Below are 18,497 nucleotides of genomic sequence, written 5' to 3' on the forward strand. Positions count from 1 at the left end.
GACTTGAGGAGGCCTCTGGATTGCCTTCATCTAAGCACTAGTAAGGTGAGATCACCAGGGCAACCAAATAAAACAGTTGTGTTTTAGTAGTTTGATATATTTTCATCTTACATGAGCTGTATATCAGACTTTTCATTTTAAATAAACTCGATTAATGTTTCAGGATCTTAAGTTTCTGGCTGTAGAAATTATTCCATCTCAACTTTCCATGCAATAGTTATATAAAAGTGGATACTATGGAATTCTATTTGGAAAGAAAAAAAAACTAAGGGATGGTAGGTAAAAAGAAGTAAAAACCCTAGGGGGAAAATCTTAAAAATTCCATTAATGATCACAGTTATATGTTACACTTAGAGATAAATATATATGCTTTGTATTGGCACCTATTTTGAAGGCTACTTTTTAACTTTACATAGAAATGAATAGAAAATAGGCAAATGAGATTGCATAGGAATGTTGAATAAAAGTACTTCTGAGATAGCCAAGTAGGACTTTTTAACTGTTACACTATTATCTAAATAAGAGAAAAGAAGTTGCATGTCTCTCACTATTAATTTTCTCTATCAGGCGTCATCTTTATGTACAGAGCAATCAAATGATTGTTCAAAAACCAAGAAATTCTTTTTTATTACTAAATTGCTGCAACATAAGAAAGGTCACATGATAGTGTGGCATTCTGCCAGTCTATGACAACTCAGTGATTGCGATTTTTCAACCGTATTATTCTGAGGACACTGTGGTAATCAAGAACTATCCATAACTAATGTATAAATAACTGCTTGCTTATATCTACAATAATCCAACTCAAATTATATATACACAGCAAAATGCTTTTGATAGAAGGTAGGAAATGAATATTTAAAAATATATTGATTAGATTTTTTGTGTGACTATGTTTATAAATACATATATATTCTTAAGAACTTTTATAACCTACAACTTTGTTACTGTCAATTGGTACTAAAGTGATCTTTTCCTCCTACACTAGATGTACTTTCTAAAAATAGTTTCCTTTTATCACTGTGGTTTATCCTGAAGTCTCATTTGTCTTAGTGGTATTTTTCAGTGAGAGACTCTTTGGAAAATTAATATGACATTGAAACTGGAAGGCTGATCATGATCAATCTCATTTTTACATCTTTCATTAGAAAATTACATAATATAGCTAAAATGCATAATAGACCAAATTTCTTAGTACAGTGAGACCATGCTATTATTTATTCTTTCTGTTTTTTGTCTAATCACTAAATATCTTTAGAAGAGATTTTTGCTAATCAGAAGGTATTTCCTGAACTATTAGCATGTCCATGGTATTTGCAAAATCTTAGTTTTATCACAACTCTTGAAAAATGAATGAAATTTTCAAGCAAAGCTATAAATTTACATTGACTTTAAAAATTGAAATTACTTTAGTGTTGAAATCATAGATTTAGTTACAAAAAAGGTAAGCTTTCTGCCACCAACAGTTCTTTTTCTAAGAAGATGGTAACTTGATTAACTAAAGCGCATCATTAGAAAGAGTCTCTTTACCATAATTTGGGTATAAGGAGATTTATATGTATATTCATAAGAAAATGTCTCCTAATCACTGGTATTTGCTGTTGCTGCTATTGAATGTATGTTTGTTTTGTTGCTACCTATTCTGATTTCACCCTATCTTTTACAAAATGATTGAGGTTTTATTGAGTTTTTAAAGTTATTTTTCTACAAATATAGCTTTGCAGAGATTTAATGTTTAAGAGGAAAGGCAAGGACTTTCAGCTTGTTTTTTGTTTTTCATTTTTTGATACTCATTTTTCATAGAATATTAAAAGTTAGCACCAAGTGATTAGATGGTAGATAGCAACAGATCACAAATATATAACTGCAGTGAAATCTTTTTTAAAGCAGTTGATGTTAAATTGCTTTCTATCATACTCCAAAGTTCAAAATGTTCTTTTAAAAGATATACTTAGTGAGTCTTATTGATTTTGACCATTGCTGTTCATTTGCCAGTTTAACTGAGTTACGTTTCTTTATCACATCTTAGTGCCCCAAACTTCTAACCTGAGAATAGAAAAGAGAGAGAAAACTTTGTTACTGGCTTTCTGACAATGGCAGGGAGTGTGTTAAACCAGTGTAAAATTCAATTAAACTGTCTAGCCAGGTTTTTGAAGCTGAAATGCAGACCCTTTCTGTTAAGCTTCTTATTTTCCTGTGACCGACACCGGTGGATGCTGGGTTATGCCAAAACCAACAGTCTGTAAAGTACCTTGTTTCATGCTCCCAGATGATCAATATTTTTATTTTCCAGGCTTGCCCAGAAATCTGGAGGCAGTATCACCTAACGGTGAGTAGAAGCACCTTTTTTATTTTCCCCAAGATCCAGCCTATTTACCCTTCTCTGAACTGCTGACCATAAAATATAGACAAGCATCTTCTGCTGGAAGATAATAAACATCTGGAGAGTTTTTGTACTGAAACAGTAATAATATACTTTTTCTCTTCTGCCCTGCCCACTAACCTATCCTTTATCTTTCTCTTCCTGAATGATTTTGATTGTTTTTATCACGTCATTTAATAATTGCATCATGGTATCTCTCAGTCTTCCTAGACTATATTCATTAACTTGAAGAGGAAAAATATGTTAGACACAAGAAGAAATAGCAATAATGAAGTATCTTTAAAATACTGTATTGTAACACTCTATAAGAATATAATCCACAGTATCTTCCATTGTCCTTTTTATACCTTTACTGAATCATTTATACATTTTAAATGGAGCTAGAAAAGGCTTAATATATCCTTCCTATTATAGCACAATTAATTTATCCTTGACTTATGTAAATATCTACTTAGTATTCAAATTATTCACTTCTGTAATTTGTTTTTATTACGATTTTTGTCTAAGTAGAAGCAGAAACATAATTGCTATAGTATTCAGTTAGCTAATACTCAATATCATTGTCAGTTTACTCTTACTCAGCTTAATTTCAGAAATTCACTACAGCCCTACTAGTCATTATTAATGTCATTTTTAATTAAATAAATTGTGCCATAGACCATGTAAACTGTCTATATACATGATAATTGTTAAAAAAATTGATTTTAAAAAGGTTGTAAAAAAGAGAAAGGACAAATTTTTTGTAAAACAAGTCTTCTGTTTTCCTCTAACAAATAAAAAGTCAACCAAGAAGTATACCCATTTCCCATTCTGTCAGAAGGCCAAAGGCAGGCATAGTATCAGGTGTTTTCATATTTTGTTATTGCTGCTTATTTGAAGCTTTTCAGTAGAAAGTTTTATAATTCCTCAGCTATCCCTGAGATCCTAAATAAGGGTTAAAAGCTTCCGTATTATACCAAAAGATACGTTTATACCCATATGTATTACACATACATGTGATATATGTAGTATATATGAGCACAGTATGTTTATGTAATAAGTTTTTATAGCCTGATGACCTCATTATAGCCTAAACTTGACTAAATCATATTTAGTGCTCATTGTCAGTATTTCTATTCTCAGTATTTTTTGTTATCTTTATTAAACAACACCCTAATAGATTTGTTTCTTTTAGTATTTTTTCTCTAATTCAATAATTCCAATTTTGAAAACCTAAAGTATGGGAAGTACTATGCTATAACTACTGTTTTTCATTCTTTGCACTTTGTTCTTTCATGTAACTGTTTTTGAAGAGTAAACATTGATTTCAGGTATAACAAGTATTTGACAGTTTGTTTGGGATCTTAGTTTCTCAGAAACATAAATTGTAAAAAGAATAGTTGGGACAAAACAAATAACAAAATGAGTTTGCCTTGGGTAGAATATGTATACATTCTATTTGTAGGCAAAATAAACTGAATCAAAGTTCCAGTCTAGTTTTTCAAACTATTGTTGAAGTTGCCATCACAGTTTATAATTATCAAGTTCCAATGGGTAATGAATATACTGGGTAAGTATAAATGTAACACTAGCATGTTTATAGCTGTGTTACTAATATTTTATTAATCCATCTAAAGTAAAATAGTTTTATTAACTATTTAAATTGCTATCAGTATATGGGCAATGCCTAAATGTATGCAATTAAGCAATTTTCAATGTTGAGTAAAAGCAAGATGCATGCTGATTTTAGTCAGCTTCGGTTCTTTTACTAAGCGATGGACTGCCATCTATTGACTCGCAGTAGCCTTCACATGTGAATATGGCATCAATCAAAGCAAAGACCAAGTAACTAGATTGGAATTGCTAAATTCATTTAAGCCAATCTGCTTAAAACTCTGGAACTTTCAACACTTAATCATGAGTTCATTTGTTCTTAAAACCAAAAATTATCTGTTGTTTACCCACAGAAGACAGTTTAATTTGAGGTTGGGGATTGGAAATGTTTACATTTTCTCAACTACTTTTATCTGCCTTCCAACTAATAGGACTAAAAGGTCATTTACACAACTTCAATATAAGGAATCACTTTCTCAAAAAAACAAAAAACCTGTAGTTTAGACAGAAGATTGGTTTCCAAATACATAAAATGGTGGTTGATTAACATAAATGGAATTGTAAAGTGGTCCAAATTAAAATTCCTTAAAACATTTTGAAGTAAGAGGGTTAATAGAAGTGTTCACTATTTTCAGCAATCTCATAAGACATAAAATGGAGTTTCTTTTGACAACTTGAATCTGACTAGAACAGCTCTCTAACCAAACTTGATTTCATTGAATTAGTACAAACTAAAACCATCATTCAGAAGGTTTTGTGCTTAAAAAAAACAACTCTAAAATACACACAAACACGTACATGTGCATACATGCTAATAACCATTTAGCTATGCTGTTTTTCTTTATTAAATTTTAATGGCTATAAAAATCATAAATTTAATACCTGCAAATTGTTGGTTTGGAGACCTAAATGGGGAAAAAATATTTTTATTTTGCGATTACTTAATATCCTCCAATAGTTCATATATTTACCTCCTCCAAAAATGTCTGAAAAGTTTTAAATTTTTTAAAGTGTAGTTCTATTTTTAAATTTTAATTGTCCATTTTCTGCTTAATTTTCAGATTTTTAGTGAAGCCTATCTTGAATATTCTTTTTTCTCTCATAAATAAATTAGCCATTCAAGGAGGAAAGTCCCTTCCCCCAACCCCTGTCATTTCCCATTTATATATATATATTTATTTTTTAATCTAAGCTGATATGGCCACCAGTAGTTTTGCAACCAACAAAGTTTGTAGCTAGTAGAGGCTATGAGTGTCATGCATTGGACATTTTGTTAATGTTGTTTTAATCTACTTGTTTTAAAAAGTAACAAGTTTGCTGTATGGTAGCTGTATATAATGAGAACCAAAAGGGATAATGGATTGTTTATGTTTATTTTGGCCTTTGTGTATCCAGACAGCTCTGCTACCATTTATGTTAGCTACAGATATAAAGATAAGGAGGCAAATACAACTTTTTTATAATAATTACATTTTTAACTTTATAATGTTTTATATAATGCTTGGATTACTTAGAAAATTAAAATACTTACTGTCTGGAAAGTGGGAATAGTAGAGAAATGAGTTTCCTTGCGTGGCTGTCTGGCCCAGAAAAGGCTATGGCCAGAGTTTAGTAGTAATCAATAGTAGTCTTATCTGGACCATTTAAATGGCTGAGTATGTTATGGAACCATAGTTAACAATATTCCATTTCATTTTACCACTTTGTTTTCTCTGCCTACCTGGAAATATCAATCTAGAAATGTATTTTCTTGGTTTCACAGTATGAGAATGTTTTCACAGTATGAGTTCTGCACTAAATGAGAATTTTATCCTCTAAAGAATTCTGTGTCATGCCGCAGAGTGTGCACCCTAAATGTCCATGGGAATTTAACTTAAGAACTATGTTTTACAGTTCAGAAGAAGGAATAAGAAAATCTTTATCCTGGGATTGTAATATAAGATACAGTAGATAGCAATTTTCTAACTGCTAAATTTTTAACTGCTAATTTTCTGATACTCAAATGGGATGTTTTTCTTTTAAAAAAAAATAAATTAAAATGAGAAGTAAAGACTTTGAAAAAGCCAACCTCACCATGATCTTTTTCTTCCCATGGTGGGGGGAGGGTAGAAATGATGCTCTCTCTTAATTGGTTATGTGATAGGAATCTTAAATATCTGAGTGCTCCTTGGCTATAAAAGCAGGCTGCAAAGGCCACAGAGACCGTGCCCACACCCCCAGTATATATCTGGAGAAGGGGCATGTTTGTGAGTGCATGTGTGAATATGTTTAAGAAAATGGAATTAGAAGGGTTGGAGATACAGCTCAATGGTAGAGCACTTGCATACACTCCATACACAAGTCCCTAGGTTTGATTACCAGAGCATGTACACACATGTGCATGTGCATGCACACACACACATTCATGCACCACAGTAAAACTAGTAACATACTGCTTTTTAGAATAGTAACGCCAGAAAAGTGAAGCCTAATTCTCACTGTATTTTGAAGTTTTTCACAACAAATACTCTAGGTACATTTTTTGGAGGGTCTGGAATACAGATTATCACAAGCTAACACAGTGGAAGCTCATTTTAGAAGCTCTTATTTTGGTAGTTCAATTTACTTTGCTAACTTAAACCAAGAATGTTCTTGTATAAATCATAGGGCGTTTTCCTATACATACCTGTTTCAGTGTTTTATAGTTATCCAAGTGTTGCTATTAAAATATCTACCAAGATTTCACATTTAATTTTTGTTAAAAATGACTTTTATACCAAAACACTACTAAAGTTAATGTGATTATGATCTGATCATTCAGAAGTTGTATGTCTGCTGTATACTTCAGGACCATCTTTTTCTTACAGTACTATAAACTAGGTTGCTTTAGTTTTCAATTTACTTGGTATTTGAATGATGAGAGAGGGGTTTTTGTTTGTTTGTTTGTTTCATTTGTTTTCTTTTCTGCATTGTTGGGGACTGAACCCAAAACCTTCCTCATACTAAGCATGTACTTAGCCACTGGGCTGCACCTCCAGCTGCAACTAGAATTTTTTTTAATAACCTTTGATTACTTACTTCTAAATATTCCTGATGACTAGCATAAGAAATGAATTTGGACAGTGACCAAAAATATTTAAATTTTTATCAGATGGAAAATTTACATAGTTTTATATTAATTTTAAATGTTTATTAGGAGCAATGGGTGACAATGTTGTCAGACACCTTATACTCATATACTGTTTTGTAGAATGGGAACTTCTTTGTACAACTACTTAAAGATAATAATAAAAAATTTAAAAAATTTTAAATGCTTATACTTTTCTTTAGGAATTAAAGTCTTGGCCATGTTTTGAATTTAGTATAAAAGACAGTTACTTTACAGAGTAAGTGAACTCATTTTTTTCCTTTATTTCACTGGCGTCTTGGACCAGATTTTGCCTGAACATATCATTGGAAGCATTTGGAAAATGTAATTTCAAAGCAAATGAAACTTGGAATTATCAATGTCAATAAATGAGATTCATTTTAAAATAAATACAATTTGCCAAATCATCAAAAAGCAATTTTCTAAAGCTTCTCCTGTAAAGGAAAATAGAAAAAGTAAATGCTGTGTATTATAAATGCATGCTGTTTTTTCCTCTCATGTTTCCTAAGACATTAAAAAGTCATAAATACATGCTTATGTTTTTGAATGCAGGTCAAACTTAGATTTGGATATAATTTCTTTAAATTTAGTGAAACACATGGTAGAATATTAGTATTTCTTTTGAAAGGAATATTAAGGTATTTATTTCCTTAGAGGGAATTTTCAACTTACTTGATTTTCAGTATTTCAGTACAAAAATTGTTAGTTTAAATAGGAAATCAATATGGCATGTTTTCAGTAAATTTTTTTCTTGCATTAGTGTGGTTAAATAATATCAAATACTTTATCACAATGATCCTAATTTAGAATTATGTGGTTCAAATAATGAAGTGGTGAAAAGTATTCAATACTTAAACAACTTAGGAAAGACTTAATATAAATGTTTTGGCCTAGACTCATCTGTGCTTTTGTCATACTATATATCATTCATGATTTAATCATCAATCATAATGCTTTAGCTTATTTTTTAGGTTGTACATGTTGCTCTGTAACAAACATAATAACAGCCTTTCCTCATTTGACAGAAAAAAATCCCTGCACTTTTTGTCTGCCCCGTAGTGGCTGGGAAAAGACCTGTACATTTAGGACTTGACATATTAACCAGATGATCTTCAAGTTTTATTTCTCTTTTAGAATTTTAAAGAAGTTCTTGTGGCTACTCATTTCTCACTGAGCTTGACAGAAAGATGGGGAATTATACTTATTCATTTTTAGTAGTCATTTCTCTTCTTTATATATATTTACTTTCACTTAAAAAGGAATTATTTAAGTCCTTATGGGGCAATTTGCTCTTGATGATTAAAAGACATAGTAATTATATTCTGTTTCTAAGTGTTTATAGTTTCAAGAGATATGGCATCCTTTAATTTTTTTCTTTCATCTCTTTCAAGAATACATCATTCATACAATCTCAAAATAAACAGAATGTGTGTGTGCATGCATATGTGCACACATATACACATATGCACATGAGCATCAGTTCTGGAGCCACAGCTACACTTTCAGCTTTTTTGGTGATAATTGAAGGTGAGAGTCTCACGGACTTTCCTACTTGTTATGGTTTTGAGTGGCAATCCTCAGATCACACAATCTTAAGATTGCAGACATGAGCCACCAGGATCGGGCCAAAGTAAAAACAACGCATTTTTCTACTCAGTATTTTGAAAGAGTACCACTATTACAACAAAAGTGAATATAAATATAAATATCTTAAATTTTTCAAAATTCATGTAGTTTATCAGTGTATAATATCTGAATATATGATCAATTGTAATCTTAAAATCTGAAATGTGTAATGCATATTTGGTCATATGAACATAGACATAATGAACAGACAAGTATAATGTAGAAAAACTTACGTTTGAGTGATTATTTTTCATACGTTCCTGAAATGAGTGAGGCATGTCATTCCTTAAATATACTGTAGGTAATTGATTTTGTTATATTCTTCTAGACATTTCATTGAAGCAGTAAATATATATGATAGTAGACCAATGCCATTTGTGTTAAGCAATCAATTGATTATGATAAACTATAGCCTTTAAGGGAAGGATATAGGTCAGTCATTTGAATAATATATAAGACAAAAACTCCTAAAAAGGACCCCTTGGCTTCTTGCCAAGAAGTACAACATTCAGAACAATGTCTCTGAACCTGGTGTTGTATTTTCTGCTATGCTGTAGACTTCACTAATAGATTTCAGTTAAATTAAGTTTAAGATTTTGGAAGCACTGTCTATTCAGTAATTAAAAGATAATGAATTATTGTTGAAACTGAAAACTGGTCATTTAATCTCCATAGGTCAGAAATTCATGGTAGTTATGTGTAGATCTGTGCTTTTATAAATACTTTTTCCAGCTGTTTTGAGCTTAGAGCATTAAACCTCAGACCAACAATTCTGGCTTTTAAAAAAACCATCAAAATATTAATTGCCGGGCGCTGGTGGCTCATGCCTGTAATCCTAGCTACTCAGGAGGCTGAGATCTGAAGATTGCGATTCAAAGCCATCCCAAGTAGGAAGTCCGTGAGACTCTTATCTCCAATAAACCACCAGAAAACCAGAAGTGGTGCTTTGACTCAAGTGGTAGAGTGCTAGCCTTGAGCTGAAGAGCTGAGGGACAACACCCAGACCCAGAGTTTAAGTCCCACAACCGACCAAAAAAAAAAAAAATCAAAATGTTACATGAAGTAAATGAAAGTAGTTTGTATTTATCAATTAGCAATTAAGCTAGCAGATTGTTTTCATTCTTTTTTTCTTTTTCTTTTTATTTCCCCCAGTCCTGGGCTTGAACTCCCACTTGAGCCACAGCACCAGTTCTGGCTTTTTCTATTTATGTGGCACTGAGGAATCAAACCCAGGACTTCATGCATGCTAGGCAAACACTCTACCAGTAAGCCACATTCCCAGCCCCTCTTTTTGTAAAAAAGTCAAATAGAACTGGATTTACTGGATACATTATGTAATATCCATGCTTGTGAGTACCTACTTTATATAAATATGCCCCTTTATAGATACTCATGGACTGTTCTACATTTCTTTGCAGTAGAAAAACAAAATTTTGGGTTGTGTCTTAACGTTTAATAAAAATCTCAATTTTAGCCAGGCACTGGTGGCTCACACCTGTAATCATAGCTACTAAGGAGGCTGAGATCTGAGGATTGCAGTGCAAAGACAATCTGGGTGGGAAAGACATGAGATACTTTGTCTCTAACTAGCCACTAGAAAACTGGAAGTGGAGCTGTGGTTCAAAGTGATAGAGGAGCTAGGAAGTTGGCTCAGTGGTAGAGTGCTTGCCTTGCATAAGGCCCTGGGTTCAATTCCTCAGCACCACATAAGCAGAAAAAGCTGGAAGCGGTTCTGTGGCTCAAGTGATAGAATGCTAGCCTTGAGCTAAAGAGCTGAGGGACAGCACCCAGGCCCAGAGTTCAGGTCCCACGACCAACAACAACAAAAAAGCAAAAGCAAAGTGATAGAGTACTAGCCTTGAGCAGAAAAGCTCAGGGACAGCACCAGGACCTAAGTTTAATTGCCACAGCCAATAAAAACAAAACATCTCAATTTTATCTTTCTTGCATCTTTGACCTTTCCTTTATTAATAATTGTCTGCATTTCCTCCTTATTTTATTGAAATCTTTAGAAAAATGTGCTATGAAATTTGCCTAGAAGCTGGGAGGAATATTTCTGAATTACTAACAAATACTGTATATCAAGCAAAAAGAATGTCATCTTTGAAAATGTACTTTGATTCAGTGCCAAATTCCTTCATGCGTTACATGTGCAAGTGTATTTAACTTGTAAGAATCTATACCTTCATCTGACATGGGGGTAACACCTAGTAGATTTTTATATGTGTATAAAGAAATTATAAAGCATTTCACACAGTATCTGCCACATAGAACATGTTTACCACCGTTTAAACTATTTCAAGCCCATGGAACCTTCAGCACCTACAGAGGTGAACTCTGGACTGATATTACAAGTACAAATCATCATAATGTCTTTGCCAATGACAAATAGACCCACAATGAACTCTTACCCCAGCCTCCTAAAAATGTTTCCTTTTTTCCTTTTCTTTTTGCCAGTCCTAGGGCTTGGACTCAGGGCCTGGCCACTGTCCCTGAGCTTTTGTGCTCAAGGCTAGCACTTTACCACTTGAACTACAGCTTTTTGGTGGTTAATTGTATATAAGAGTCTCATGGACTTTTCTGCCTAGGCTTGCTCTGAACCTTGATCCTCAGATCTCAGCCTCCTGAGTAGCTAAGATTACAGGTAGGAGCCAGGACTCCCAGCTACAATGTTTCCTTTACAATTACTGAAGTTAGAATACTTACAAAATTTTTTACTTAAGGGGTAGGAGGCATGGCTCAGGTTGTAATCAGTGAAAGCATCAGATAACCAAGTTCTTGGGCATATGTACATACACACATATATACTTACATCCATTTTTATTTTCTAATTATTTATATTTGTCTTATTTCTTTCCATACAATGTAGATGAGTAACTTGTTTTTATTTGTTTTAGAGACAAGATTTCATTTTGTAGCCTAGGCTGGCCTGGAATTTATAATCCTCCTGCATCATCCTCCTGAGTGCTGGGATAACAGGAATGGGCCACCAAATTCAGTTTAGGGGTATAACTTTTATTTTTAAGCAAAGCAAACAAATTATTTCCCATATTTAATTTTCCTAGAAATTATTATTGAAAACATTCATGATTAGAGCCAGATACTGGTGGCCCAAACCTGTAATCCTGTCTACTCAGAAGTCATGATTCAAAGCCAGCCAGGACAGGAAAGTATATGAGACATTTATCTCCAATTCACCACCAGAAAACTGAAAGTGGAACTGTGGCTCAAAGTAGAGTGCTAGCCTTGAGCAAAAAAAGTTCAGGGACAGTATCCAGGCCCTGAGTCCAAGCCCCAAAACTCACTCACACACACACACACACACACACATTTATAATTACATCACAAAAATATTTAACCTATTGCCTTCCTAATGAAAAATGATTATATGAAATATATACCATAATATGATAATACAACACATATTTAACATCCAGAGGCCTTAGTTAATACCCAACACCAAAAAACTAAAAACAGTAATATCACAATTAAAAATATGTATTAAATCCAAGCATTGGTGGCTCATACCTTTAATCCTAGATACGCAGGAAGTTGAAATCTGGACTATCAAAATTCACAGTTGGCCAAGGCAGAAAAGTCTTGAGAGAATGTTTCCAACTAACCAGCAAAAATAGTAGACTGGATGGATACGTGGCTCAGATGAGTGGTTCCAACTGTGAGGCAAGAAAGTCAAGCTCGAAGCTCTGAGTTCAAGCACCAGTACTGACACGCGCACAATCATACACACGTACACACACACACAAAAATATGTGTGTATGTGGTGTATGTATTATATATGTATAGCTACTTAATGCCCAGTAACTTCAGTGCCATCTAAATATTGTTTCCAAAAGCAGTTACAACATTTAAATTTTTACTTCCTATATAATGAGAATAATATTAAATTATTCATACATACCAGCTTTGATACATTCTCCTCATTTTAATCAGATGAGAAAGGAAACAAAATAACATATTAGGATTTTGTATTTTAGGTAAAACTACTTTCTGCCGTATCATGACTGATGCCCCCAAACAGCCAGATTTCATAGCAAAATGTAATGAATCAGTTCTTCAGACTCCAGCTGTATTTGTTTGTTTGTCCAGCAAAAAAAAAAAAAATGGCAACACAAAACCTCCATGCTTTCTTAGTGAATGTGATATATATGCTTTTGAAGAACATTCCTATCCTACATTTGCTCCTTATTTTAAGACAGGCAAGGGCCAAGATAGGACAGTTTGTAAAAGCAAAAAAGCATTTCTTTCCCCTCCCTTGAAACAGGTCCTTGAAGCTATGGAATTCCCTGCCTTTGTGAATAATTGTTAACAGTATTTCAATAGAATAATTTAGGGGAGAGGGCATGAGTGTGTCATATGAGTTATGATAAAAATGAAAATCTCAGTTTATTTAGATCCCCTGTAAATTAACTAATAAATATAATACAGCTATGGTTCTATAGTTTTCAATGCAGGTTTATGTTAGTTGCATGTAAAATGTATTAGATTTTACTATGGTAAACATTTCAGATTATTTGTAAGATGTATATTAAATGTGTTTTCCATACTTTATAGTATACCCCAGAAAACCTGCAGATAAAATATCCGTGTCTCTTCTCCCTATACCCTGTCTTCACACTGTCCTCATCCCTCTACCCTGCATCAAAGCTTGTGGTCCTTTTCCATCTGTGTACTAAAAGGTTTCTTTGTAAACCAGGCCATTTGTCCATCATTGTTTGGGGTCCAAACAGTGGTAAGATACCCTGTCACCGATCCCACACGCTATGAATGGCAGCTTCTCTCCGGACAATTGGTGGAAGGTCTGAGAAATATTCCTGAGAGGATTATTTAACCTTTCAATTTAGAGGGCACAAAGCCTGGCTGATTAATGAACTTTCTGATGGAGGCCGATAAGCGGATCTATTTCTTTATTTCCTCTAAAAGTGATTCCTTCTACTGTCCATATTACTATAATCTTAAACATAAAATGTGGCAAATAGATTAAAAAACAGCACTAAAGAGTTTATCTGGATGGCAAACTGAAGGAGCCAAATTAAAATTGGTAATGACAGCAGTGGCTCAGCCTCATATATGGTTTTTAAATGCACTGTGTATTTTGAAGAGACTTATTCTCCAGCTCGCCTGGTAATGACTGCGTTTGGTGCACAGACTGGGGCTAGCTTCTGTTATCCCCACCCTACCCCCCTCCCCTAAAAAAAATGAGTTGTGTTATCTGGATGGCTGCAGACACATACGCATCCCCCTTTCTCACTGCATGGGCAGACAAGGTCGATAGCATTACAAGGTATTTGTGGCAGTGCTTGTTTCAGTTTTCAGAGCTGCCAGTTTCCAGGCGGATTTGAATTACAAAAGAAGAAGCTGGCATGAAAATTGAAAGGTTTTATCGGCTGGTCTGAAGCCTCATAGCACATTGCTTATTTATGCAGTCCATTTGCACCAGGAAATATAAAAAGGAAATACATTTTTAAAATAAGGCCATAAAGACCCAGATATGTTTAAGATGGCAAATAAAATATAGATACCTATAATATCTTTCCAGGAAACGATTTTCACTTAATGTTGCACATTACTTCAGAAGAGCATTTGTGTTGCTGTCATAAATTTGTGCGTTTGTGTCACTATGTAGGTAGTCTCTGGGGATTAAGAAGGAAGCCTTTGCTAACTTACTTTAAAATTAAAATAGACAGAGGGATAACTCTGCAGTTTGAGAGCTACATTGGAAATATTTAAATAGGGTGGTAAATTAAACTTAAACTAACATTTTTGCATTCCATGTAAAATTAGCTATGGCCCAGTGAATAAATGCCACTACCTTTAGAGAAAATTGGGATGCTTTTTAAGCCAAGAAGATTTGGAGCATTCAGGGAGTGAATTACAGTGATCCTCACTGTCTTGCATATGTTCATTGTTCTCTGCTTACTGACAATTTTCTTTTTGTTGTGGGGGGTTTTTTAGTGGGGCAGGTGTTTCATTTACAAAAAGGATGATCCTAATTTAGTTCTTTTAAAAGCTCCTTTTTACAAAACTTGATGATTTTTTTCTATTAGTCTTCAAATATATTGTCTTATAGGTTTTACCTAGTACTTAATGTTGAAAATATGTAATCTTTTCACTATTTAGATTTATACCAATAGTTCACATTTGTTTATATTACTTTAAAATAGTTTTAGCTTATTGACAAAAATACACTCATGCAGTCCATTAAACTGAATTATGTAAGATGAATACTTAAGTATACAAACATATAATAGCGCAAGGCTTTGGCTAATCAATGGCTTCTTTACTGGTCATTTGTAACCCTTAAAATCCATGGTTTGTAAACCTTCAATGTATCTAAAAGAGAGGTATGGAGAGAAGTTAGTTATATCTGGAGCATTCAAATCAATAAAGCGGCATCCTTTTTTCTACTACAGTTCAAAAACATTGTTTGAGTCCATTTTCCAATAAAGCAAATTACTTAGCGAAACCATGAGCAATGCAATTTTTTGTAATTTTCATTTTCAGCAGTATCTGATACTCTTCTCATGTTTTCATGACCTAGAATAATTACTTCATATAGGGTTTGGAGGAGTTTTTTTGAAACAAAAATATCAAAAGCAAACATATCTGCTGCATGCTAATGATGTGCTGTACATTTTTTTCATGAATTTTCATAAGGATTTTTCTACGTAGCATGTGTGGCTTAATGATGTAATCACCCGATAGACTAGAAAATGCTCCAAAGGAGACGTTCCGGTCTGTTGTGTACATAATACATGTTTCAAAAATCTGCCTAATTAAGGAATTACCCACTGGGTTGGCAGTCTGTTGGACATATCACATACTTTTAATGCATAAAAATATATGTATATTATTATATACAGTACTTTCAATTCTTAGGATGTGGGAGAAAATGGCATACAAGTAAATGGGATACAAGTAAATTCTCTTTTCACTAAGAAAAACTTTTTAAAAGCTTAAAAAATTTAAGGAAGCGTTGTTTTACAATAAAACCAAATCTTCAGCTCGGGACGAAACTTTCTCCCAATATTTTTCAAAGGGAAGTGAGGGAATATTTGCCAGAACTGTGTGAAAATAGAAAGCTTTGTCCAAAACCATGGGGGAATGAGGCCTACACTTCAGATTGCAGGTATGAAGACCCAGCTCAAAGAACCAAATTCAAGGGAAGAATATCAGTCTATGACTGCTAGTATACAGATCATCATTGTTGCCTGCTCATACATTAAACTTCATTTCCCTTTACTGAAAATCTATTTGTCCAACTTAAATTTCTCACTTTTATTCCCTTTGTACTAAGATGATAATGATGTTGAATTTCCTTGAATGTCTGCTGAGTGCATTTCTTTTGACATTTATGTATACCAAAAGAAAGGAGAGAAGCCCCCACCCCACCCCCACCTTCTTTCCCTACCTACTCCTCATAATACTAAGTACTTAAAAACTGTCTGTGGTCTTTTTAAGGTCACCAGTAAATAGGAAAAGAATGTATAGTTTGAATTCAAACTGTTTCCTTCTCAATACAAACAGAATATGTCACTTCAACTAAGGGACCTTGCAAGCTTTCGGTTTAGAGAGTAACATTTTCTTTAGAAGTCTTATTTGATTCCTTGGGTTGAATCTTTTTAATACATAAATATTGGGGAAAGAATTACATTAGTTTGTTAAAAGGATACATTGATTTGGAAATTTTTTAGAAGAGTAAGAACTGTTCTCAAGCATGAAGATCATACTGATTTAAGATGTATTGGGCAAATGCATTTGTTCAGAAAGATCAGAGGTAGAGGTAATCACTACTTTCTCAGTGCTGTACTTTGTTGTGAATACTTTTGCTGTTTTTAATATGCCTATTAATATATGTTAACATGAAAACTGGGTTAATTAAAACATATAGTCTATATATGTGATTATAAATAAAATCTATTTTGTGTTCATAAAAGTAGAAAAATCCCTTTAATTAGTGAAATTAATTGCATCCTGTATAGTAATAAGCATCAATTAGATGCAAGCTCTCATTGGATCAAAGTCAGTTTAGATAAGGGCAGCTCAAGGTCACTGAGGGAGATGCCCAGCAGACTCATTTGCATAAAAAATTACTGTTAGAAATAGGACACTGAGGCAGCTCTAGCATTTTGATCTCTTGGCCTTTGTCATGGAGATTCCTAGTAGTGAAGGGAGTGAGGCCAGTGTCCCAGATAATGATTAACTGTTTTAATGGCATTCATTCATTCATTTGGCACTACCTACTCATGCAGAAAAAAGGGTTATGTAAAATGACATTAGAAGAAAATCATTTGTAATCGTTGCATTGGGCTGCACTTTGAGGAGACATTAGAAGTAAATCCGTGGCGTGGTAGGCTTATGCGTTATCTTCTGATATTTACTGAGTTTACTGGTGCATGAAAAGCTTTCAGCAAGAATAGCAGATGGGATGGACCTTTCATAGGTAATGCTATCTACCAGGTTATTACCTCTATATATTGATAGTAAAGTAATCTCCAAGATATCACCCTACAAATATAGATTATTTAAATGTCTGTAAAAACAAAAAAACTTTCATAAATAGTTCAACTTGCTATATATTGGGTCAAAGACTTTAGATACATTTTGACTTCAAAAAAGTTCTAAAACTATATTCACTCCTTTGCTATTAACTTTTTGTCAGCAGTACAGGCGCATGTGACAGAACCCTGAACCCAGAGTTAATCAGTTGACACATTCTGCCTTAAATTGGATCTTTACTGTTAATTAAAACTAAAGGCATACTCCAAGGCAGAAGTGTTAAATCAAGATTTGTATTTCTCATATTTTAAATAGCTTAAAGATTTTTGTTAGATTATAGTATAAAAACTTGTCCACTGGAAATCATTATTGAATTTTCAGTACTGTATTCTAATACAGAAATGTTCTCTAATTAGGTAAGATCTAGGCTGATTTCATTCCTATTAAGTCCTAGAACATGATAGTTTATTAAAATGAGAGCATGTAGATAGTGCTTGCCATGTCATTTACTAATTAATTATTGTGAAACAGTTTAGAATTTCATAGCACAATATAAATACTGATGCTATTTTTATTAGTTATAATGGAAGTTTTTAAATAGTGACATTATTCAGATGAATAAGCATCAAATGTTTGCACTTCAGAAAGAGGTATAACTGAACAGAAGGGCTATATTTAAGATTACTTTCAAAATAAAATTACGTGTCAATGTGAAACATGCTTTCTAGATTGATTAAGAAGGATCTCTCCATCCCTGTCACTCTTGGCTTTACTAATTCCTTCCTGATAGGTTCCACACGCTCAATGTGAAGCTGAAGAGACACTAAGGAAGCTGTTAGTAATTTATTCAAGCTTTTTAATATGTATGATTTTATAAGTTTCCCTTAAGGACATAGTTTCTTGAGGCACCTAATTGTTATTAACAGTAGCTAAAATTTATCAGATGTTTACGGTGGGCATATGTTTATGGTAGGCATATGTTTACATATGCATTAATATGCATCCCTTATTATTTAGTATACTTACTGAACTTGTTTGATTAGTTGTGTTCCAGGAACACAAAAGCAAACAAATCCTTGACTTCACAGAATATACTTTCTCCTTGCCTGGTGGGAAGTGGAGTGGATAACTAAAACAAGTAAAATATTTAATGTGTCAGATATGAAAAGAGCCATGGAGGTTTTTTAATTTTTTTTCTGGCTTTTGTTTTTTGTTAAGGGATTTGTTGGTTAGAGAGGCTCAAAGGGAAGG

General features: G+C 33.3%; 1 protein-coding gene across 2 annotated transcripts in view; it reads left to right on the top strand.

Moving 5' to 3' along the window:
• Zcchc7 (zinc finger, CCHC domain containing 7) overlaps positions 1 to 18,497 on the top strand; it is a 200,673-nt gene that overhangs the window by 171,450 nt on the left and 10,726 nt on the right. For both annotated transcript variants that reach the window (XM_013026637.1, XM_013026635.1), the window contains exon 6: positions 2,294 to 2,329. In XM_013026637.1, coding sequence (XP_012882091.1) covers positions 2,294 to 2,329 — 36 coding nt within the window. The remainder of the gene's footprint in view (positions 1 to 2,293; positions 2,330 to 18,497) is intronic.

Source organism: Dipodomys ordii, unplaced genomic scaffold, assembly GCF_000151885.1.
Source record: "Dipodomys ordii isolate 6190 unplaced genomic scaffold, Dord_2.0 Scaffold95, whole genome shotgun sequence".
In the NCBI taxonomy this organism is placed as follows: Eukaryota; Metazoa; Chordata; class Mammalia; order Rodentia; family Heteromyidae; genus Dipodomys; species Dipodomys ordii.